At 38.0% G+C, this 24,939-nt stretch overlaps 1 protein-coding gene across 4 annotated transcripts; it reads right to left on the reverse strand.

Moving 5' to 3' along the window:
• Positions 1-1,224: 1,224 nt before the first annotated feature.
• On the reverse strand, positions 1,225-22,982 carry SLC25A16 (solute carrier family 25 member 16). Of its 4 annotated transcripts, XM_044420454.1 has the most exons (10): positions 22,479-22,982; positions 19,116-19,208; positions 13,999-14,132; positions 12,234-12,297; positions 10,338-10,459; positions 8,875-8,941; positions 7,585-7,632; positions 6,925-7,087; positions 4,510-4,578; positions 1,225-3,696 (listed from the first exon to the last, which is right to left on the reverse strand). In XM_044420454.1, exons 1-10 carry the CDS (start codon positions 22,570-22,572, stop codon positions 3,540-3,542), a joined length of 1,011 nt encoding a protein of 336 aa, XP_044276389.1. In that variant the 5' UTR covers positions 22,573-22,982; the 3' UTR covers positions 1,225-3,539. The 4 variants fall into 4 exon arrangements, with proteins under 4 accessions (XP_044276389.1, XP_044276390.1, XP_044276392.1 ...); XM_044420455.1 differs by lacking the exon at positions 7,585-7,632 and having other exon boundaries at positions 22,479-22,977; XM_044420457.1 differs by lacking the exons at positions 10,338-10,459; positions 12,234-12,297 and having other exon boundaries at positions 22,479-22,978.
• Positions 22,983-24,939: the final 1,957 nt, after the last annotated feature.

Below are 24,939 nucleotides of genomic sequence, written 5' to 3' on the forward strand. Positions count from 1 at the left end.
AGCTCCTTTATTTGGTTATGCCTCGTTCTTCGCGCGCTAAAAGGATTCCTCTCCTTCAGCGTGGGGAAGCGCGTGCCTTTGCCTTCTGCGGTTTTAAACTGCAACCCCTATAAACCCCAGCCAATCCAGCTGGGGTCCAGCATGATGGGACTTGTAGTCGGAGGTTGCTTATTTCTGTCCTATAACAAGGGATGAGGTTGTCTTGTCTTTCTGTAAAGATAGTCCTTTGCTTCACAAGAAACTGGCGTTACTCCTTGGAAGACAGCTGTACTCTCTGTACAGAAAACCCTTGAGATAAAATATGGAAAGTATTTAATGGATTGTCTATGAAACCTATTAGATTTCATTTTCTTTAAGTGGACTTTAAAAAAAATGCTTGATTGTAAATTTAGTGTGGAATACGGGCACTATACTCCAGTAACTCTAGTAAAGGCACAATTCTATGAGTGCTACATGCAGTCTAGATGCCCACAGGAAAGATTGTAGTTTGAGCTTCAGCCTGGGAAACATCCCAAGGTAAGAGCTAAAGCTATGGGCTCAGTACACCATCCCTCTACCCTTGCAAAGGCAAAGATTTGCTGCAGCTCCAAGCAACAATCTTGAAACCAGTGCTAGGGACAGTTGCAGGCGAGTGTGACTCCATCAACATAACTCAACGGGACCTCAGCCTGTCCTCCATGCAACCAGGAACAAAGTGCTTCTACAGCTAAAACCAGCCATCTAAGCATCTAAGGAGGAATACAAAGATGATCTTTGCTTCCATGCTTCTTCTGTCCTCAATAGTATGCCAATAATAAGTTTGGGTTGGTACAGGCATCCTGACTAGATTGTGCCTATGCCACTGCAAAAAAGACGCATATTCAAGACAGAGAGTGTAAGAGTAGCATGTTTTACTACAGAAACTATCCCAGGGATAGCTCATGATAATAAGCATGATAATAAGCTCATGATAATTCAGCTATACAGCTGCCAAGCTGAATTTCTTGGAAGTAAAAGATATCAAATAAATCTGACAAGGATAGGGATATAAATTATAAGGACTTCCAGTGCAATCCAATATGTGTTCCACCATATCCAAGCCGACACATTCCCTGGGTATAGGATTGCAGTATTTTAAACACAGCTACTTTTTCCAAGTTAAAGCCACATTTTTTTGTGACTTGGCATACTTGAAACGTACACTATTGCTTATCTTTATTAAAGAAGTCCTGAATAAGGCCAGAGTTTAATTGCAATCTCTTTAATATAATTTCATAAACACTTACATCTTTTTAAAAAGAAAATACATCATTTCAAATACATGCACTTATATTGGCTGATATGCTTAGTCATATTGCTATTCAAGACATTTTAGAATAAAATAGGTACATCTCTGCCAATATGTATGTCAAATTGTAATATCTAAAGATACATAATTTAATAAAACAATGAAATCATAAAACATTAAAAGTATACGTCCCAGCTGAGGACCATAACAATAGCCATTGTATAGCTCCTAATTTTGGTAACGTAGCTGTTACCGGTTTCATACTCTGTATATAGTATTTACAATAAATAAATAAATTACATTTTGTTACAGTAAAATTATGAGAATCGTTGCCATTTTCTTGATAAAATAAGGATTTTACTAATGTAGACTATCAAACACATCTTTAAAAAACAAACATGCTACTTGGAACAGAAAGTTGACATTGCAGGACTGCTAGAGAAAGAGAGTGTATTGTTCAGGGGAGGCTTATTCAGGTCTGCCAATGCTAGCACTGTCTATAACTCCCAAAATTGCTGGACCTCTCTCCAGGCAATATGGAGATTTGCTGCTAAAAATGGACAGGTTTCCTAGAAAATGGCATAGCTACACCTGCACTGAACAACAGGTAATCCACACTATAATACAGTGTTGTCATGCAATGTGGAGAGAACTCATCTGAAGAAGCCCAAACTCCCGCTTAGCCTTTTTGAGGGCTGATAAATGGATAAACAGCTTTGCATTCTTACTATACACACTGTATGTGCAAGCATAGCTACTGAAAAAATTAAGGCTGCAGATCTGAGATTAATAGTCTAATAACTGGTTCAGGATAGTTCCTTTTAGTATGATGCTTTCTGGCTGTTTTTGCTTTGTTTAAAAAAGCTCTCCCTCACCTTCCAGTGAAGAAGGTGGTCCATCTTGGTCCAGATGCAGTCTTGTGTTAGATGCACTTAATCTGACCAAAATAAAACCCATGCAAAGACCCAGTTTTACATATATGAGACACTATAAGTTTCAGAATAACATTAACTTTCAGTAGCATCATGCACACACACAGCACAAAGAGGTATAATTTCTTTGGAAATTTGGACCCATACTGGCTATTTTTGTTCATGTTCTCTATTTTAAAAATTCTCCTGAACCTTATAAATCAAAATCCACAGTGATGTAATATTTTATGGTTTTTAAATGTGTTTCCTAGTAAATACATCGTATAACAAATGCTTCAGTATTTCCTGAGATTTTGGTAAAATACAGAAGACTGAACTTCTTTAAGCGTCTAACTATATTCAATGAGACTCTGTCTGAGTAGACATGTATAGGACTATAACATTAGAGATATAGAAATTCCAGGTATAATATCCAAGGGTCATGAAATTTATTCCATTAATCCAATGAGGCTTTAGAGATAATTATATGGAAAAAATTGCAATAGTTTATGATAAAGTATTTTTGAAACTCAAGGACAAACTAGAAACAATATGGGAGATTCATAATAACGATCTCTCATATTTGTTTAGGTTTTCGTAATATTAAGTCCAGGCAGCTGCTCTGAAATTCAGGGAAGGGGAACTGCATGTAAGGATCAACCCACCTTTTCCATCTTAAAAGCATTTCACATCTATGCCAGCCCTTAACTAAGGGGCTTCAAAAGCAGTTAGGAATATGACATGAGAATCCAACTAGTCAATAGGTACTGCAAGCCCTTTGTAATAGCCTAATCATCACTTTGGATCCCAGTCAAGGTGTTTTGTATTAAACTGTTGCATTGCCTATTTTCTAGCAACTGGAAAATAAAACAGACAACCCCATAAACGGGATTTCAGAAATGAATACAACAGTAGTTTGTGCATTACAAAATGACACATCAACCCTAAACTCTTGCATGGAAGCTGAGTTCAATGGAATGACTTTCCAAGTATATCTGCAATTGTAATTTAAACTATGTAAGCAACTCTTTAGAAAACCAGACACTCAGACAAAATTTAAAAAGCAAGTGAAGTAAAACGTGATAGAAAAGTGTAATCATTTAGAACTTCAAATTTGTTTCCTTCTTGTAATAATTTTTAGTAAATTTGTGTGTATTTCCATCAATAATCTTCAATCATCTTACACAATATATGCAAAACTAATGATTTACCTGATCTTGTTGAGCATACTGTAACTTCTTTTACTAAAGAAATTATTATTAACACCAGTGATTCCTCAGTTAACATTTGACATGGTAAATTTTACTGATAAATACAATATAAAAATAAGCAAATATTTTTCAATTAATTTATAAGAGTCTTTAATTGAGGTGCAAAACCTGCTTCATAAATTCATATGTGGTGAAAGCAACAGCCTGTGAAGGAATACATCTAATATAATTCAGAGATAGTCCACGATATAATCCTCTTCTTATTCCATGGTTTCCATAAACGTATTTCAGTGTCTGTACCATTGTACTAGAAGAAAAACAAAATTAGTCATAAAATACTTTAAGTGACAGTTTTTCTAAATGTGTATTTAAACATTTTTTTTAAATGCAAAGCAACTTTGCAGAAAATTGGAGTGTATTATAAAGCTGTTCCCATAAATGGTGCTTCCAGGTGAATGGCTCTTATCACTACCAATCATAAGACAAAGTTATTCCAGCCTTTCCTCCTTAATGGATTTTTTTTTTTTTTGATGAAAAGAAAAAAATGCTAACAAAGGCAAAGCACGGGAGGGTTACAAGTGGAAAATGTCCTCATTTGGACCCTGCCTTGAAGTCCATGAATGAGGCAGGGTATCATCACAATGGAGCTTCTTGCACATAACAGCAAGATATAATTCATAGGGAACTCAAGATTTATCATTGTGCATAATGGGTATTTTTATAGCACTCTCTCTGTCAGGAATGGGGAATGTGTGGCCCTCCAGAGTGGACTACAACTCCCATCATCCTGCAACACTGGCTATGCTGACAAGGTTTTTGGATGTTGGACACTAACTATATCTGGGTAACCACATGTTTGCTACACTGCTCTTTGTCAAGAACAATAAGAGGTCTGTAGTTCATGGACTGATGCACTCTCCATTTTTCTTTTATGATCTGTTATATAGCAAGAGTTGCCTCTGTATTCTGTTGCTATTCAGCCAACAGTGTAAGTTTCAAAACTTTACAAATAGTATACATCTCATTGAACCAATGAATAATAGGAGGATGCTAAAACTGTAGAGCCGGTATGATGAAGTAGTAAAACAAGTCTGGATATAGTTTAAGAGATTAAACTTACAGGCACTTTTCGGAATCTGGAAGCACTGCTCCCAGCTGCATTCGTCTACGTGTTACATCAAGAGGATAACTAGAGAGGAAAAAGTGAGGAGTGTCAGCATAACAGTACAAGTATCTAAACAGTGAAATAGCAGTTAAATTCCTGTAAGAAATGTGTGGAATATATGAAACAGCCTTACACTGGGTCAGATCATGGGCCAGTATATAAATATTAAGATAAAATTATACTAGTTATCCCAATAGCATCTCTTCTGACTCACAGAAGCACTCCAACATTCAAGCCAAGGTCTTTCCCAGCCCTAGTATCCAAGCTTCATCTTTTTTAAAAATGAAGACGTGGGAGATTCAGGCTACAACTTTCCATATGTAATGCATGCATTCTATTCCATTTCAAAACTGTAAGCCTTGTTAGATTGAGGTTTACTTAAAAGATGAAGTATCAATAATGTTTTCATGGAAATACATGTTTCTCAATATACACACAATTGATCCGATTATATACCATACAACAAATGCTATGTTGTATACATTTTAAAATATCCAAAATTCTCTATTGATACATTGTACAGCTTAATACACAATTTGTTTTTTTTAATATAAAAGCACAGAATATAACCAATAATAAACATTTAAGGGAGCAACTGTCTGACCTCCTGACTTCATCTAGGGGGCCACAGACTTTGAAGGTAAAGCCTCTGCCCTACTCCTTTGCAGTCAGCATGGAAAAAATACACCACCTGCTCCTCTCATACCACAAACGCAACTCAAAGGGGTAGTAAGGAGGCATGCTGTGGGGGGCAGAGGGGGAGAAAGTTAAGGCCATCTTTAGATAAAATAAATAGGGTGAAGTATGGTGTCCACTGCCAGCCCTGCACCTCACTCCAGCCATTGGATGCATGGAAGCCTCCAAGTCGGAAGGTTACTGTGCCGGATAGAACAGTAAGACTGCACCTTAAGTTTTTTTGGAAAGTATTTAACAAGAGAAAAAAAAACCAAGTCACATCAGCATATGCTACTGGTATTGTACTAGAGGTAGTTTACCCAACATCCGTTATGTTAGCAGCAGGAATACACTGGATACTGGCTTTTGATTTTAATGAGATAGTTAAAGTAAAAAGTCATTGCATGTAGCATTTTCCTCATAATAGATGGATTTTAATGGATCCTAAATATGTAATACACCTCCTAATTGCACACTATATATGGAAAAACCTAAAGCCAACCAAAAGACTAGAACTCTTTTGTACCAAGTATTGATCTTCCTGTTTAGTCATTTGTGGTTGAGGTGGGTGGGTTAACAATATAGCCATATTCAACTTGAGTCATACTTAACATTCTGCACCTAAAATTTGTAACATTTTCTAGTGCCAGCAATGTGTGTAGTGATTGCTGTGTTGAACTAAGACTGATGAAAGTTCAAATCTCCACTCAGTCCTGATGCTTGCTGGATAACCTTGTGTAAGTCACAAACTCTCAGTGTACCCTTCCTTACAAGTTTCTTGGGGGACACCTATGTATATAAATTTAGGCTTTCAAAGGAAAGGCAGGATAAATTCACTAAGATCTATTTGAATTGGAATAAAATAATACTATAGAGAAAGCTTTTTTTACTCAAATGCTTTAATATTAAGTTAATGAATGTCAGCCTATGCTAATGCACAAAGATTATGAAGAAACACATTTAGTGATCCCCCATCCAGACCACCAACCAGGTCCACACCTGCTTAGTTTCAACAACTTGCCTGCATCAGGTACTCTACGTCAGTTCATGGGTTTATTCATATCTGAGCAGCAAAGCTTCAGTGAATGGTGCCATTGCATTCATGTCCTGTTGAGGACTTCTCAAAGCCATCTCATTGACTACAGAATGCTAGACTATGTAGGCCTTTGGCATGATCTAGCGAGCAATTCTTACATTCTTAGTTTGACAAATACAGTTCAAGCCAACATCTGCTGTATTAAGACTAAATTTTACACCTTACATTTAGTTTTACTCTCCCTCCAAGCCTCATTTTAATTGATAAAACAAATAGTTGATTGTGAACTGCACCTCTAACAATAAACAATTGCCTTAATTCAAATAATTTCAGAGGAAGCATTTATGACAAATAAAATACAGTTGTGTACAACTGAAGCCTACAGAGTCCTTGGCAGAACAAACTGCTCTCAGTAACACCTCAGTCTTTTCAGTACAGGTATGAAAGTCTCTTTTTTTCTTGTCTTGGAGTTATACACTAGTTTTAAAATTAAGCAATTGTCTCCTTTCCCAGACTACAATGCAATGGGTAAGACTAGGATTGTAGCCAAGCTAAAGTTCATTATTTCCAAGATAAAGTAATACAAGTAAAGGAAGTTCCCAATATAAACTATCCTCATAATTATTCAATAAGTGCAAGAGAATACTTGAATAACTTACGATATTGTCTGTGCTATTGCTCCAGCTATGCCACCACACAGCAAATTTACATGAGTTTTCAGAACTAAGACATCAGGATTATCTAAGCAAGGCCTCCCAAGCAGGGTTGGTGCTTGGGAAAGTCCCACACTCTTTAAGGTACCAAAGGTGAAAAATGAGAAACCTGAAAGAAAAAATGAAGCAAGCTAAATGGAAACATCAGCCACAAGCTACACAGACTCTATAGATACATGGATCCTATAGGCACAATTCAACCAAAGGTTAAGAACATTTAAAACTCATTTATATGAATGGAAGAATTGAGCACTGGGGGAAAGAAATCAATGAAACTTAAGGGCTTAGGTTTAGCTGGCTCCTACCTTGAAATTGCTTTCATATTTATATTAGAGAATCTTTTTTTTATTGCTTGCCTCTAACTTTGGTATTTAATCGACTTATACAGAGTCCCTGCATGAGCATTCAGAATCCCTCAACAGCAGGTGAAACTTCAGGAAAAACACAGACCCCTTCCCAGCACAGTGCAATGTCTATTTACGGTAAGAAACCAGTATCTCCCTTCATCTCTACTAAGACCTTTTCAAGATAGCTGCTCTTCCCCAGTAATTCTCTTCTTTGTCCTAAGAATTATCTTTGCCTGTGTATTTCATCCAGAAAAGATACCTTGAGTGTTGTCACAGCACAGAAGCCCTTCTGACCTGAGCTGTACAGCTGCAAAGAAGAACCAAGCAAACAATTTCAAATGCCACCTACAACTACAGCAGAGGGAGTAAAAGAGCCTCGTCAACAGAAAATCAGGATGAGTTTGTTTGGTAAAGATGCTTGGGGAGGTAATGAGAACATTACATCAAACACACATGTAGTCCAAGATACCACAATTACCAGAAAAGTCTGAAGAGGGAGCACTTGTAGACACATCCTTCAGAAAGAAGTAACTCAATTGCATTCCTCAACTGGTTAATGTACTTCCAAGCTATCAAGAACCCTGAAAGCACATATGTAGTCCAAGTCCCACTGATGACTGAAAATGAGGAGTGGGGTTTTTTTTACATAAGAAGCAAAACTTGGACAGTGAATTTCACCTCATAAGAGACCAGAATTCCAGCACAGAAAAAAACAAAAACATGCATGGGCAGCACAGAGTGTGGGGGGGGGGGGGGATGAAGTAAGTGTAAACCATGTTTGAGTGGAAAAGCTATGATCCCTCCAGAAAGAAAAATAATGCCAATACCATGCTACAGCTTTCAGTCTATTCCAGGTATAGTTTCACATGCCTTCACACTAGAAGAGTACTTTCCCTGCTACAAAAGAATTGGAAAAAAAGGATAGGAAATAATCAAAATCAACCCCAGCAGCGAAGACAAAAAGAAGCAGGAACCATACGACATGACAGAGTTGCATGACAGACAAGCACAAACAGAGAAGTGCAACCCTCCAATCACAATATAAATTCTAGAATGCAGAAAGAAATAAACGCCAAAATTCAAATTAGTCCCCATGGCTATCCGTATTTTTAAGTAATGTGTCTATTTCACTTTGTGCATTTCGTAACATTTTATAATTATTGTTTATAACTTACTTGATAGCTCTGTATGATATTTTGTGTTTGTACTGAACTTTCAAACAGTTAAGGGCAACTAGAGGACAGAAGCTGAAACAGAGTATTCTGCCGATTGCCCTTATAAATCTGCTTACTTTGGGAATGTTTCCTACAATTTCTTCCAGCAAAAAAGACCAGGAAAGTCAATAAGAGAGCAATGCCTAAACAGCCCAACAAGTCAGGATGACAAGTAATTTCCTGTAGCTCTTCCTCCCTGATGCTGTCTATGCTAACCCTTGATGCAGTAAACACATGAGTTTTTACTTAAAGAGAAGCAATGTGAACAATTTTGCAAATTAAAATTAAACACCATGGTCTTGACTGCGAAGGAATCACGTTCAAATTCAACTCACCTGCATATGGAGCCATTCCTACTATTGTTGGCAAAAGTCCTCGATAAAATCCTTGCATACCACCTTCCTTTGGAGTAAGCCAATAATGACAAGAACAAAAGTAACAGTTAAGTATCTAAGTATCTGAATACAAAATGCAGACAAATTAGACTGATATTTTGAGTAGGGAAGAAAACCACCTTTTCCCTTTGTTCAGGCATTATATATGTCTTCACCAACAAGTTCTATAGGCTGATCCAAACTGTCAGAGGCAAATGCAACTCAGGCTGTTCAATTTGTCTGTACAATAAACTGATGTCATTGCAGAGTTTAAGTGGCAACCAATATTTGCATCACACGTCCCACACCATATTAACCCTGTTTCACAATATATTTTGCACTCCAGCTATATCAAAGTTGTTTACAAAACACCGTCTAGTGCCATCATAGCAGACTATCTCAGAAATAGGCTCTTTGGCTGCAAGAGAAAAAAAAGATTTGCACACAGGTTGCAGGATGAATTTGTGCAAAGACAGAGGTAAGCATTTTCTTTTTAAACCTACTGCGCACATAGCACATGACCTTTTAGGAATGTCTATACTAACATCTGTACTAATTGTACAGGGCTTAAGCATTCCACAGCATATGATTGTTCCAGTTTTTTCAAGAGCATGTGAACCAATGACCACACTCAAACCAGGGTAAACCAGGCTGTGAGCCGCCCCGAGGCTTCGTTGCGATGGGGGCGGCATAAAAATGTTTTAAATAAATAATTGGGACACAAATCTCTGCCCAGTCGTGTATTCTCTTGAGCGTTCTACAGCTCTATATAGAATTCAATAGGGGAATGAAGACCCAATGGATTGCCATGATTCTGCCCCCTGGATTCTGGTTTGTTCACCTTGCATTAGCACTGACCTGTTGTGCTGCATGTTCAGTCAGCTCACAGATTTCTAATTCTAAGACAGATTTTGCAGATCTTTTAACCACTAATGAAATTTTTGCAAATAAGCTCCTGAAAACTACATGGCTGTAGTACAATTTATAAACTGCCATTTATATACATGTATGTGTAGATCTATATGGTTTTGAGGTGCATATTTATACAAAATTCATTAGCTGCAAACTGCAGTCTGTCTCAGAGAAAAGTACATGAAAAAATCCTAAAGCATCCCTCTACTGATCATCATATCAGAAAATTCTTAATGAATAATGGAAGAATTTTTGGAGAACATTAAAGAACCCCCTATCTGGTCACAAACAGCAGATCAAATCCAATTAGAATGGCAAAATGTCATAGATCAGGTGCTTCCAGATCATTAATTTTTTTTCTTGATTTGTTGGCCTTAAAAATGCAGGCAAATAGATGAATTCACTAATTTTCTGCCACAGATACCTTAACTATCTTCTACTTGCAAATACTAAATACTGCTCCAACATATTAATAGAAACCAGTAACCCAAAATAAGAGAAAGAACAGTTACCTTAGTATAAATGGTCTTGAATGTATGAATAATTCCAGTGCGCTCATGATCCCCTTTTACTTGAAATGCTAGACGTGCTCTCACCATGTCAAGAGGGTATGTGCAAATTACTGCTGTTATACCTTTAAAAAAAAGTCTACTGTTTTAAAACTCAGCCTCATACTTGCTTTTGGAGAATATGTACTTTCATAGCTACAAATCAGCTTTCCAAAGATTTGGAAAAATAGAGAATGATTTTTACATTGTCCTGTTAGCCTCAGAGACATAAATTAATGCAGAACATTGCACAATCAAATGCTTCATAGATACTTTGGTTGCAAATCAATGGAACTGACTTACAGGGAAGGGGTGACATTCTTTTTAAAACAGCGTATTTCTCATGCTTATTCCAACACTATTTCTTTTCAGGGAAAAAAGCTAACATATTGATGGGAAGAAATATGTTTGGCTCGTCTTTCTGGTTTTGCATTCGGAAAGCTTAAATCCCTTTGTTCTTAAAATACCTTCACATGGGACTAAGGGATGCAGGGCACTTGTGTTTTAAATAGTTTAAATCAGGGTTTTTCCTCCTCTTCCATTTGTTTTTTCCTTAAAGGAAACTGTAAGGCAATTATTTACCAATGGAGTGTTAGCAGTGAGATTTGAATTACACAAGACTCAGGAAATCCAAGTTGAAAGTTTCCACCATAGTGTTTAACTTTGCCATCTCCAGGAGATGCATCACAATAGACTTTTCATGGCATTTTCCTTACATTGCCCTCATTTTTAGTTTTCTGGTGCTAAGAGAATTGCTTAAATCTTGCAAGTACTCAGGGAGCTTTTTCAACCTGTTAGAAACAAACAAAACCAGCAATCTCCTTCAGGATTACAGCTCCTTGCAGTATTTTTTTCCGTTTTTCCTTTCATTTTATATTCCATGCCCATACCATTTTCGCATCAAACCAAGAACTGTAATGGTGGTTCCCATGCTTTTTGCTCATATTACCAAGTCTCCCTGGCAGGAAGTGCTGGTAGAAAGATATTACTACTATCTAGTTGTTCCCTTGCAATGAATTCCACCCTCCATTTATTCCCATCCTCTCATTTCTGCTTTATTTTTTTCTTGTTCCTTTTCATTGGCCACATATAATTTCAAAGATCATAAATATGTAGTTTCTCATGAAATCATTCATGTGTTTGAATTTTCCATACTACTCAAAAGAAGGTCACTCTATTTCGATCCTAGCAGATGGACAAACTTTAAAATGCATCACAGAACCAACATATTTATTATGTTTAACAAGCCCTGAATGGCATAGGTAGGGAGGGCTCTTTTAATACTATTAAATTCAAGGTCATTAAAATAAAACTCATTGGCAGTGGGAGCAAGATAAACAATAAAAAGGCTTTCCTTCATACAACATGTTCCTAAACTCTGTAGACATGAATTCTATACATGTGCTAATGATCACTATCTTAATGACTTCTTTAAAATGGATCAGATCATGTAAAATAGCTCCACCACTGACAATTAGGGATGATAACCAAAAAGCAAGCATTCAGAGACAGTACACTTCTAACTACCAGCAAGCTTTCCGAAACTAGTTGCACATACCTTTCTTGTGAGCATCGCAAGAGGCATGTAAGATAACCAATGATGACAGTAATTTCTTCCTTCTGCTGTATTGTTTCTCCTTACTATAGACAGTGGGGGAAAGGGATGGCGACTCCCTAAGGACCATCTTGCTTAATTCAAAAGCTTTTATAGCCACTTTCAATTATGCAAACATTTTGGATGCTGCTGGAAACTATTTATTACCATTTTTAATTTAAAAAAGACCTTTAAGCCTAGGCTCTTCAATGAAGCAAAATTCAAATTGGCAAATAAAGGGAAGAATATACAGAAGAACAAAATACCTGCCATAGAGCCAGCCATTAACCGGTGAATATGCCCAGAAATGCCAAGTTTCTTCTTTATTATCTACAAAAATATCAAATTTCCAGTGCAACAAAATATTCCTTAGTATACTTTAAGTGAACCTAATTCTATAAGCACAAATAATAGTTTGGCACTTTAGTAAAACACTGGATTACATTTTAAGAATTAGCAACACTGCTTTAAAATATAATAGCATGTATCTCAACAAACTCCAAAACTCAGATGTGCATATAACTTCTGTAATGCACTGCAGTTGGCATATTTATTTCCATACAGCCTCACTCATTTCAGTGGGAATTCAAAATAAAAAGTAGCTGACAGGCTGAAGAACCCAGCAAAACCATACACACTCCTGCTTCTCCACCACTGGACAGCATGCGTTAGCAAGGTTTAGGAAGATATGCCCCTTCAATCCAGCCCAACTTTGCTTTGAATTGCTTGTCTACTTTAATAAAAGTTTTAATATTGGGTCAGTTTCTTATTACTGTGTCAGTACTTGCAGTCATCATATGACATATTGCCACCTAATTTTAGTTCAGTACTAGAGAAACAGTTGCCATTTTTCTATCAGAGAATCTGTAGTATGTCTCCTTCTTCCCAGGGATGTTTGACATGAACTTATGATCTGAACTTTTCTTCCCCACCCTTTACAGTTCTTTCCTAAATAATGGATTTGCTCTCAAGTTCTCTGTAGTAATTTTCTTTACAGTACAATCTTATATGTACCTATGCGGAAGACCCATGAATTCAACAGAACTTACTCCCAAATAAATATGGGAGTAACTGCAGCCTTAATAGACTTTAATTAACCTGATAACTAAAATCACACCCTATGATTTCTCTGTTATTTATATTACAATGTCCAAGAAAAAAGATTATTAGTATGACATCCACAGCACTCCAAATAGTGGAAAAATCAGCAGAATCTCCTCTAGAATCTCCAATGTTTTGCCATATATTTTCCTTATTCTACCCATAACTTCTAAGGCAGATTGCAATTTTCTGCTAATGAATTTTGTGTAAGTAAAGTAAATGAAACAATACTATACTTTTCTTTCCTTGCTATATTGATTTTGCCTAAGTTCATTAGTCCCTGTTTACAAATATAATTCTACTGAATATTGGAATCTGGTTTTGTGGGTGCATTTATTAATTTGAGTTTTACATCTGTGATAGCATCCCTTTTGAATAAGTCATATAATAGAACCCCTTTAATTTTGTAATTACAATTTGTAATTCCTCATCTGTATCTTCTGAAAGAATTTTAGCAACTGATCATTCATCCTCCTCTTTCACTTAAAAATCTGGTCTTCATTTTTTTCAAAAGCTAGCAGCCTTGTAATAATTTGTTTTTCACAAAAGAAGCAAATAATGACAAACTTAAATTGTCATTAGAAAGGCCACCGCAGAATCTATTGGAACACACAGAGAACTGCAACAAATGATTGCAGAGTATCTTCATCTCCTCATAGAAGTGATTCTGTTCAGAATACTGAAAAGTCAATATCCTTGCCTTCCTCCAGAATACTAGAGATGTAAAGATTCAAGCAGGGTATTTTGTTCCCCAATATTTACCTGTTTTCTATTTCTTCTCTAATACTCAAAACATTCTGCAACCATTGAGCATCCTCAATTCATACAAGGCTGGTTTGGGAGGGAAGGGCTTGTGTTTTAAGATTTTTTGAACTTCTACAAATCCATAGGTAATAATGATGGTGGGGAAAGGAACATAAATGACATTACCTTTTTATATTGGCCAAATGCAGTAAACTGAATTGCACCATATGGAAAAATTCTAATCATCATTGCACCATTTCCTTTATAGAATCCTAGGTAACCCTCCTTTTTGGGTACAGCACACAACGTAGAAATCACACCTGTCGGAAATATAGAACACATATTCAAGTATTACAATAGGCACCTTAAGTATTACTGAGTCAGACCCAGTTCTCTGAACTTGCTCATATACAAGAGAAGAATGCCATCAAATCTGAAAGAACTTGGCTGTCAGAAATGCTGTTTTAATATTTCACTGTCATTATAATATCAAAATTCCTTAGTGAGCATTACAGCTTTAAGTAAAAAACACTAGCAATAAAATGTATTCTGTTATAACTCCAAAGATTTATAAATATAGCCCAAGCCTAACACATCTTGCACAAATAAACAATGAGTTCTAAACAATGCACCTGTGCTGTATATAACACAGCATAATGACATACACTTTTAAACATTCAGATATACATCACTTATAATAACTTTTAATCTCCATGTTAGATATACTGATGTCAATTTTTAGGATGTAGATGCTAGAAGAATCCAATCATCCCTTATACCAGCACACCTAATCACAAATACATCCTCAATGGTTGTTACAGTTAGTACAATACTATCCTATTCTTTTGCAGGTGCATCATTTTTCAGTACTTTTTCTGATTTGTCTTGTTGCACAGACAGAAGGAAAATTATACAAGAGGAACTGAATGTCTACGTGGGGTTTAAACAACAACAACAACATCTTTTGTTATTGTGAACTTCAAAACCAAAACTCAGCAACTCAACAAAAAGAGAGAAAAATGAAATTTACAGTTTTCTTAGATGAGATGTAAGTATATGCATTACAATGAATACTACAGACAATTATATAGTATAATTATACTGTACAATTACTTACAATTACAGTATAGTACTATACTGTACTATGCTATACAATGATATAGCAAGATACAACACTACCATTGACGATAACTAAGTATGGACTTTAAGGCAGTCCAAATATCCATATATTTCTCCATTTGTAAATTACAGCTAAAAACAGCTGGTTTAAAAATTGAAAGCTGGATCAAGTCCTCTGCATTGTGTTATTGCTGGTGGTCATCTATCCTTCCAATGTTGTAATATTTAGTCTTTTAGTTATCAAAAAGGACCAGAAAATCAATTTATACTGCTTTATGATCTGGGCAGACAATTAAGAAGAACATGCATATTTTTATTTATTTATTAAAACATTTTTATGCCGCCCCATTCGCCGAAGCCTCGGGGCGGCTTACAACAATAAATTAAATAATAATAATCATAAGTTAAAAATGTAAACATTAGAATACAAACATACAATATAAAATAAGCCGCCCTGGCCAGATAAAATTCAATAATATTAACATTTAAAATGCCACTTAAATCTATATATTAAAGAATTTTCCATCACAGTATTTATGCAGATCATTAGCTATCCACAAAAGGAAGCAGCCATTGGGCATCGTCAACATATATTAATAAAAGGAGTGTTAGCTATGTTGTACCACCTCCAAATGGTCAATTTAATTATGTCCACACCATGGATTAGGCAAAACGGAGTGCTCCAATTCATTATTCCATTTTTACTTGAGACTCTGTGTATCATATTTTTTCACTGAAAAAAGATCTTTATAAACTTAAAAGTAATCTCACTGAAAGCAGTTATGATGGACAAAGTATATAAAGGTGTAATCTCCCTCATCTTATCTGGATGCATAATTCTTCAAGGGTCAATTAGGTAAAATTCAGCCACATAGGCCTGAATTGCAAGTCTTTTTATTGCTGGACTATTAAAGGTCAGAATATTCCTATCAAGGAATGGATCTATGATCTTGTTAATGCCCCCCATATAAGCACCAGTGCACACACGCATACAGTATCAGTCATACACCATGTCAAGCAAAGGAATGAAACAGTCAAGAAACAATAGCAGAAAGGCAATGTTGGACACATACATGTTAATTTAAACAATTAGTTTCTCATTGTGTTTTACAACCATGATCTAAAAATGACCACCCAAATCAATAATAGTTTGGTGAACATAAAAGTAAATTGTTTATAGGCTGAAATCACTGCCCCTTTAAATTTAGTTGAAGCATCTGTTACATAAGTCTCTCCCATCCAGTCTCATGCCAGCTGATATGTATCTGTTGCCATCAGGTGCATTTCTTGTAGAAAAGCCGTATGAGTGTCATATTCCTTTAATTTGGAAAACACTTTCTTCTGTCTGCAAGGATTCCACAAACTCATGACATTCCAAGAAGTAGTACTTTGAAAAAGCCAAGTCAGGTCCAAAACTCTAAATGATATACCTAAGCAACATCAGAAGAAGCTTTTAACGCTATTGAGAGATATCTTGATCCAACATATATTAATCTCTTTCAACAGAGACCAATTTCAATGGTTATGTTCCCAGGATTAGGACAACATAGCTTTCTTAGCAGCAGACTAAACAGCTGAATTTAGACAGCACACCAACTATGTTTAAGGAAGCTGACTTAAGAATCCTTTTAAAAAGGTTTTTTAAAATCTCAACTAAGTTTTTGCATTACTGTTCCTAATCTATAATAAGAACTCATGATTTGAAGTTTAGTTTGCAACCCATCATTTGTACTAACTATAATCTGATGTTACAGCCAAATTAACTATACTTGCAGTTATTGCTCCATCTCCAGAATTAACTGCACCTCTAGAATGGGGAGCTAAACATATAGAAAACAAAAGCAGATAAACAGTTCTACAGTGGTGCCTTTATGTTTGAAAGTTTAGAGGAATGATTTGACCTGATGATTTGCCGAGCCAATATCTGCACTGAACTCAAGTATAAAACCATTTTTCCTGCATTCTCTTCTTATATTCACTACTAGTCATCCACATCACACCTAGGAATTACCTCTTGCTTAGCGCATTTTCACGTCTGTGCTTGTTTTAGGAAGAAGGAAAACAAAGGAGTATGAATAGAGAGAGAAGGACTGGCCCTTGGCTTGAGAAAGTGAGAAAGAGCAGGAAAGAGACTAGGCAAAAAAGTCAATTTTTAAAAGGTCAAAAAAGGCCTCAGTAGAAAATGAATGTGAAAACGTACAAAGAAAGTAAGAGAGACAAATCTGTATGAGTAAGATCAGAAAGATCATGGGATTCAGCTAACCATATTCAGAAGCACAAGAACAAGAGCTAAGGGTCCAAAAGAATTAAGTTAACCCAAGACCAGCTCAAGACATTGGCTGAGGCAAAGAAAAATATAGGTTGTCCCCTTCCATTCCATGTACAAAACCCAACTGAACCAGCAGATTCGTCTTCAACACTAGTAACAGGCAACATCCTCCACTGCATTAGAAAGCACACTGCTGCACAGTGCTCAAGTCTCTGCCAAAACCATGCCACTGCCTCCCAGCGTGTACTGGCACAGGCAAGTGTTCATGCTGCCTTGAAGTCCACCAAAGTTACTGAGGAGGGTGATCAACAGGGAGAGGAAGGAAGCTGAACACTGATGACAACATAGAAGTAAAAGCAGAAGCAGAATTGGTGTCTTAAAACGAGGGGACAGAGAGAGAATAATAAATAAATGCAAAAAGAAAGTGTTTTTACCATTGAAAAGAAATTGCTGACGGATTGATAAAGATTATACATGGTCTGAGACAGGTAGGAACAATCATACAAAACAGTATGACTGAAAGAACTGTGGAGAGAACGAACTCTGAGCAAATTCTGATAATATATCAAAATGTTTAGAAATCCAAAATAATAACTGGAAAATAAGGAGGAAAAGTAGAAAGCCAGGTTTCAAACTCAGGAAAAAAGCGAAAGGATCCAGGGAGATAAAAAGCAGTATTGGAAAGGAAATGGAAGTTACAAACACCTAACAAGGACTTTGTTCAAACAGACTGCGCTGATATTTACCATGCCTCACCTACTTTATACAACCTGTTCTGTTTCAGGGACATATAATGTAGGATAATGTTGAAGTCTGAGACAGTTTGCCAGAATCAAATAAAAGAAGCTGGATATTCATTCCTCATAACACCACCAGACTATGTATGTGTCAGCATAACTATTGCAAAGGTATCTAGGTATCTTTGAATTTGGTAATTTTAGTAGGTGAAATGAAGTTTTTGATAAGGCTGCAACTTAAAGCAGCATAAATTTGAATGACAAGCTATCTTCCTACAAAAACTTGGCTGAGTTCACACAACACAACAACCCACCCTGGCAATAACCCATAGTGCTGTTTTGTGAAGAATCCTCAATGAACCTTGAGCCCAATGATCTTCCTCATAGATACTTCACTGCTGCAGCTTCCTTATTCCTCCAGGCACTGTGTCCCAGCTACACAAACAGGATGAGAATTTATTTCACCAAACTTCCAAGCCAAGCTCCTAATTTGTTAAATTCAGCTGCAGTCCTATACCCACTCAACTGGGAATAAGCCTCACTGAAGTTAATGGGACTTAGATGCTACTGATGAGGATAGGACTGCGCTGTTAGTTAGCAGGAAGTCAGAGCTACTAGAACACCACACGGAAATGCACCAGTGCATCACAACAAGAAGTCATGGAAAACCTTATGTACGATTGCACTGTTCTACCGCCACAGTTTAGTTAGTGGGCATTGTTCATGCAAAGTTATTGTCTGTATGCTGCAACACTGTTTTTCAACTGGTGAGTCAGAACCAATTACTAGGTTACAGCTCTGATGAAAGCAAGTCATAACAGCAACCCTTCCACTATACAGATACATGGTAAAAGATTAAGCACTGAGCTCCCAAAAACACATATCAGCTAAACAGACTCCAGCTATTAAAATACCAGCAACTACTGGCACAGAGTAAAATTCATCAATGTTTTTACCAGAAATGCAGCCATTTGTGTGTGAATGCATATAGATCATTAGAGAAGATTTGTAAAACATTTTTGATACTTATCATCCAAAATTTAGTTTGGAAATCTTGATGGAAAGCACATAGTCTGTATTTACTGCTGCAGAAGGAACTTTAAAATTAAGTCTACGTCCTTTACCAACAATGCAAACTGCATTAGATTCCACAAAAAAATATACAGAAATTGCCTTACCTAAATGCTTGTAATGATGATTATGAGCTTGCAACAAAATCTTTACTCGATCCAATGGTGCAATGGTTGTTTTGGCACAGCATCCTGCAACACCTTTCAAACAGACAAAAATGAACTCTCTTTTACTAGCTGCCAAATAGCGTAGCCATGTCAAACATTCAGCAAGAGTTATTTTTAAAATTTTATCTGTTAAAGATTTTGCACACATTTGGTAAACATGACTCCCCTTGCTCAATGTTTATCATCACTGCAGAAAATGGAGACTTTTTAGTCCAGTTTGCACAAACACCAAAGGTTATACACACAAGCCACTGTGACATGTAGCTTCAGTGCATGTCAATGCAATTTGCCCAATTACCCACAAAGAAACAGCTTGTCGTGTAATTTGAGCCTGGAAAGAATGTCTTGTTTTGTTTTATATTTTCGGGTTCTTTTCTTTTACTTGTAAGCCATCCCAAGATGCTTGGACAGCATAGAAAAGCTTTTAATAAATAAATAAACCCTCAAATAACCCAACAATCAGTGATGTGGGTTTTCTGGAAAAAGTAGAGCTTTTTCATTTTGTGATTTTCTTTCTGCCCCACAACAACAGTCCGTGAGTTATTTGAAGATTGTTTGCCCCTCAAGCCATGCTGCTTGAAATTGGATGACACAAGAAGCTTTGCCCTAGCAGGTAATTAGCCAAATCACACATACTAGGAATTAAACAAACCACAGCAGCTTGTTTGACCTTCAGTGATCATATGAACCAGGTTAATCTGATAAATTGGAAAGCGCACTAAAAAATGCATTAACTCAAGAAGAATGCGCCAAAGTAATTCTGAAGTTACTGCCAAGGCATGGAACAGTCTTTTTTCCCCCTAATTCAGCTGTAAGAGCCTGACTGCACAAAGATGAGAGAGTGTAGACAATCTGGGGCTTTCTGGTTCAAGTCTCACTTCAACAGCATCACAACCTTTTTGCCAATCCTTGCTCCTGTGCCTTTAACATCAACTTGAACATGAAAAACTTCACCTTCAATTTCTGTAAATGTAGCTATTGTAAAAGGTATAGGAGCTTGCAAGGCTGTTTTCTTCTAGGTCATTAGCCGATCTACACTTCAAGAGCTTGCTTATTTATTTAAAGCTTTTATATCCCACTCTTCACAATGTCTCAGGGCAGTAATAATATCCTATGGGAAGTCAACATTGTCAAATTCTGCCCTCCATCCTCCATTTTTAACAGAGAAATAATAGTCGCCTGCCTTACAGGATTGCTGTAAGGATTCGAGAGCTCTTTGAGAACTAAGCTATATTCCAATACAAATAAAACATTATCTTACAGCTTAATTGATAAGGGCCATTTGTTAAGCCCTATTCATTTTCCTTTGGATAAATCTATGGTTATAAGTCAGCAACTCAGCTGGATAGGGAGCACATTTGCTACAATTTCCAGCAGCTGCTTCATCTTTATAAGGAATTTTGGAATTTCCTAATCTTTCCTCAGAGTGTGAACACTTAATGCTCCTGGGCAAGTGAAAACAAGAAAGATTTTTATGGAACTCTGTGCTCTTCTGGAGTTTGGGTCTGTGATTCAGCAAACAAGACAGATAATCCTTAAACAGGTTCTTGCTTCCTGCAAGTGTATACCGATCCCTGCTATACTATAAGAACTGAAAGCATTTGCAAAGTCAAGGATCCCCACCATGGTATTTTTTCATAAGGCTCACCAATTCCATCCTTTCCAGATCAGCAACCTAGAGTGGTTTGATAGCTCAGTCAAATTTTTAACAGAAATTCCATTGATAATTATATATTCTATCATAATCAATACCCAGATAATATAATACCATATATTTATTCTTAATCATCACAATGTCTGTAGTCCAAATGTACCATTGGAACATTATCTCCCAACTTCAAAAAACTCATGATGATGATCATCTAAAATTTAGCAAGCAGTTTAGGATATAATACTGGGCTCTTAATTATTCCCTAAGACTTTATATTTGCCATTTAAACAACATTTGCATTTTCTTCCCACATGGACTCAGTGACTCTTGCATCGGATCTTCCAAGGTTATGGGCATGAGGCAGTAGTCTGTATCTTTTTGTTTATCAGAGTAATTATAGCCACAAATCAATAGCAGTGTAAAGCTCTTAAGCATGCAATCCTATCCAGATTCTGTAAGCGGTTAACTCAGAAGCATGCAGGCATGCAGTGCAAAGCAAAGCTATCCTCTCACCCTAAATTTTTGCAAGGCAGGTTTTCACTAGGACATCTCAAAGGAGGGCAGGAGACTGAAGCAGATTCAGAATACCTAGTTGCTCCAGTCTCCCCTCCTCCCAATTCCCAGCTCTGTTAAAGCCACTATCTCCAACTCAGATCTGAGAATCCAAACTATCCTGTGACCCCTCAGACAATGTCTAGGGGCTGCAGAATCATTCCCTAGAATATTCTACCTGGTTTAAAACTGTTACACTTGGAATTACCTCTCTTTCTTACAAAAAGAAGAGAAAAGTAGCCTTCAGACGTTTGGAACTGTTTTTTGTTTTCAGAACAGCCCTGTCATCCTCCAACCAAGAGTCAAGTACAAAAAATATACTTAGAATTAAATAACTCTGACCACGAAATTGTTAAAGTTCCAGAACTCACGGTCCTTCCACCCCAAATCCAGTCCTGGCTACAGCAAGCTTTCTTCATTTCAGCAGTCAATTTTACTAGGGTTTGGGGGTGTTAACAAGAGTCTGACTGTTGCCATCTACTGAAAATCATCTGGTGATCTGCCAGTATAACCGAAACTACCTTCAGTCCATCTCTATTGTAGGATACAGGAATGCTCACTGAGCTCTTGGGAACAGGTGCTCTCCTTCAAGAGTGGTCTACAAGAGTTTGTGCCTTAGAAACTTGCTCAGTACTAAGGAAAGAAGGACCAGAACCGCAAAAGTCGGTCTCATCCATTTCAAGCAGGACCTGATCATACCGGCACGGGGTATGGACCAAAGAAGCCAGATTTCCCTTCGCAGCTGAACCGCTAACACTGCAGAGCAACACGTGTTAACCCCTCGCTGTTTAAACGGAATCGAGATTTCCTCTGCGTGTATACACAGAATATACGAAGCTGAGCTCATAATGAGAGCTCTACCGCTCAGAGGAGCCGCTTAAGGCAAGGCCAGTGTAAGGAAGCCCTATTTTACCCTCACCTCAATCGGAAGGGCAGCCTGGTGCCCCAAACCGCGGGCAATATTGGGTCGTCTGCCCCGCCCCAATGGGCTGGGCAGGCAGGCAGGCAGGCAAGACAGCCCTCTGCCCTACGTGCCTGTGCCTGGCTGACAAGACCCTCCTTCTCGCTATTTACGAAATAAAGGATTGTTCGGTATTTACCTCCCGCCAGCAAAGAGCGGAGCCAGTAGAAGTCCCTCCGCGCCGGAGACGAGGGCAGCCGGGCGCTGGGCCCCGCTGCCGTCTCGGTGGCCATGCCGGCTCTCTCGGAAGCCAAGGGCGAAGGAGGAGAGGCAAAGCGGGCTCCAGCCAGCCAGCCAGCCAGCCCGCGCCTAGCGCCGCCAGCACATGGTGCCGGGCGCTCGCAGCCTCCGCCCAGCGAGGCTCAGAGGCGGAGCTCGGCGCGGGGAGGGGGGCTCCTGCCTCGCCTGGGCCAGCCGCCCCTCAGCCCCTCACAGGAAGCGCGCTCCCCAGCCGCGGACGCGGGCAGCCCGCGCGTCGGGCATCGTCGTGGCCACGGCCTCCCTGAGCGGCTCTGCCAGGCCGGCGGCGCCCGCTAATCGCGTCAGAGGCTTGCAGGAGACCTTGCTCAGTCGCCGGTAGCGGCGCGTCTCCTCCCACCGTCGGCCTTCTCGCCTCTTCCCTTTCCACCGCCTGCCTGAAGGGCTTGCCCGCCCAGGCTTCCTGGCAGTTGGGTTACACCTCCCCATTAGGGCCCGAGTATCCATTCACTCCTCCTCTTGGGTTGCCATCTTGCCACCCCGCTGGTCCGCCCTCTCTCCCTTCAAAAGCTGCATGACAGGCTGGAATTACACAGGCAGAGTTTTCCCTATGATTGTATTACCCTGCTGGGAGGAAACGAGCTCAAAGTGAGAAGTTTCTCTCATGGCAAGGGTTGTATGCAATGGTGCTCTGTCATTATCCCTTCATGCCATGCAGAAAACAAAGACAAGTAGTGGTGCTGACCTTAAAAAAGTCACATTCCATATAGTGATTCTTTATTAGTAGAACTCAAAGATGATAGCATATGTGCAAGCTTTAAACATCTCCAGAACTCTTCAGGCAGGGCGTTTTGGTCAGGATGTCTGCATAGTCAGTGTTTCAAGATGCAACAAGATACTGTCTAAAGATGCAACTCTTTTTCATATCTTATGCTGACATCCTAACTGCAAGATAAAGTCTGCCCATTTCCACCAGCCAACCTCCTTTTCTATAATAACTTACCTGATGAAGTGACAAACCTCAAAATGTACACATTCTTTATGATTTTTAGTTGTTTCCCATGCCTTAATAAATGCTAAGGAGAACATGGGTTATATTTTGTGTTTGGTGGTTTTGAGTAAAACTCTTCTTCATGCAGCAGAAACATAAGAGGAAGAACTTGGGCCCTGGCAAGGAAACTGACAGGTAATGAAGCCAGGCAGTCAAGTAGTTCAGTGGTAAATTTGGAAGTGCAGATTCTCATGACAGGCTCCAAAGCCATATTCCTAGGAAAGGTCAAGACTTCAGGCAAGTACTGTACCTTAATTCCCATTAATAAAATAGTCCTAGTAGTATTCATTTCCATCAAGAACAGCTCTTTTGTAAAACTTATTATGTGCTGGCAAGTCATCTCTGAATTACTGCAATTCCATGAATGAGCATCCTGCATAATTTCTTGTCCTTGACAGCCCCGTTCTTGTACATTCAAGCCTATGGCTACATTTATGGAATTGATCCATCTCATATTTGGTCTTCGTCTCTTTCTGCCTACAACTTTCTCTAGTGTGATTGCCTTCTCCAGAGAGTCTTGCTTTCTCATGATGTGCTGGAAGTACAACAGCTTCAGTGTCATCATTTTTGCTTCCAGGCCAAGTTCTGGCCTGATTTAATCCAGGACTCACTTTTTCATCTTTCTGTGGGTCTAGGGTAGCTCCAGGTAATTAGCAAAGCTCTCCTCCAGCACCCTATTTCTAATGCATCAGTTTTCTTCCTATCTGTAAAACTAATGGGTTTGAATTGCCTAGTCAAGACCTCTCCCCACAAATTCTTTACAATATGGAGCAATATATTATATATATATAATTTATTCTGGACTGCAAGTTAATTTGAAAACTGAGGAGAAACCTAGCAACATGCTTTCTAATTTTAAAAATCCCAATGATTTCTGGTTTTACTACACCATTGTTGGCAGTTCTATTGCTGGCAGATAGTATCTCTGTAACTATCTATAGTTATATAGGTATAACTATATATGGCAAAGTTCAGTGGTCTTACTGGCATCTGAGACTAATGATTTGGGGAAAGCATGGCACAGTATTCAAGAATTCGGATTTAATTAATACATGGAGGCCAAACATAGGACCATGACAATTACACCAATTAATTATAGCTACATTACTTTTATACCACACCTTTCTTCCTCTGCAAGAAATCCAAGGTGGCTTGAAAGGTTCTCCCCTTCTCCATTTAATCTGTGGTTTTTATATTATTATTGGATGCTGTGCTATTTTTATTTTTTATCTTACTTGTGTTATTGCTGTTGTTGTGAACCGTCCTGAGAAATCAGTGATGGGATGATACACAAAAGTTGTAAATAAATAAATAAAGTTAATCCTCACAACAACCCAGTGAGTTATGTTAG

This window comes from Varanus komodoensis, unplaced genomic scaffold, assembly GCF_004798865.1.
Source record: "Varanus komodoensis strain SLA01 unplaced genomic scaffold, ASM479886v1 scaffold11, whole genome shotgun sequence".
Lineage (NCBI taxonomy): Eukaryota > Metazoa > Chordata > Lepidosauria > Squamata > Varanidae > Varanus > Varanus komodoensis.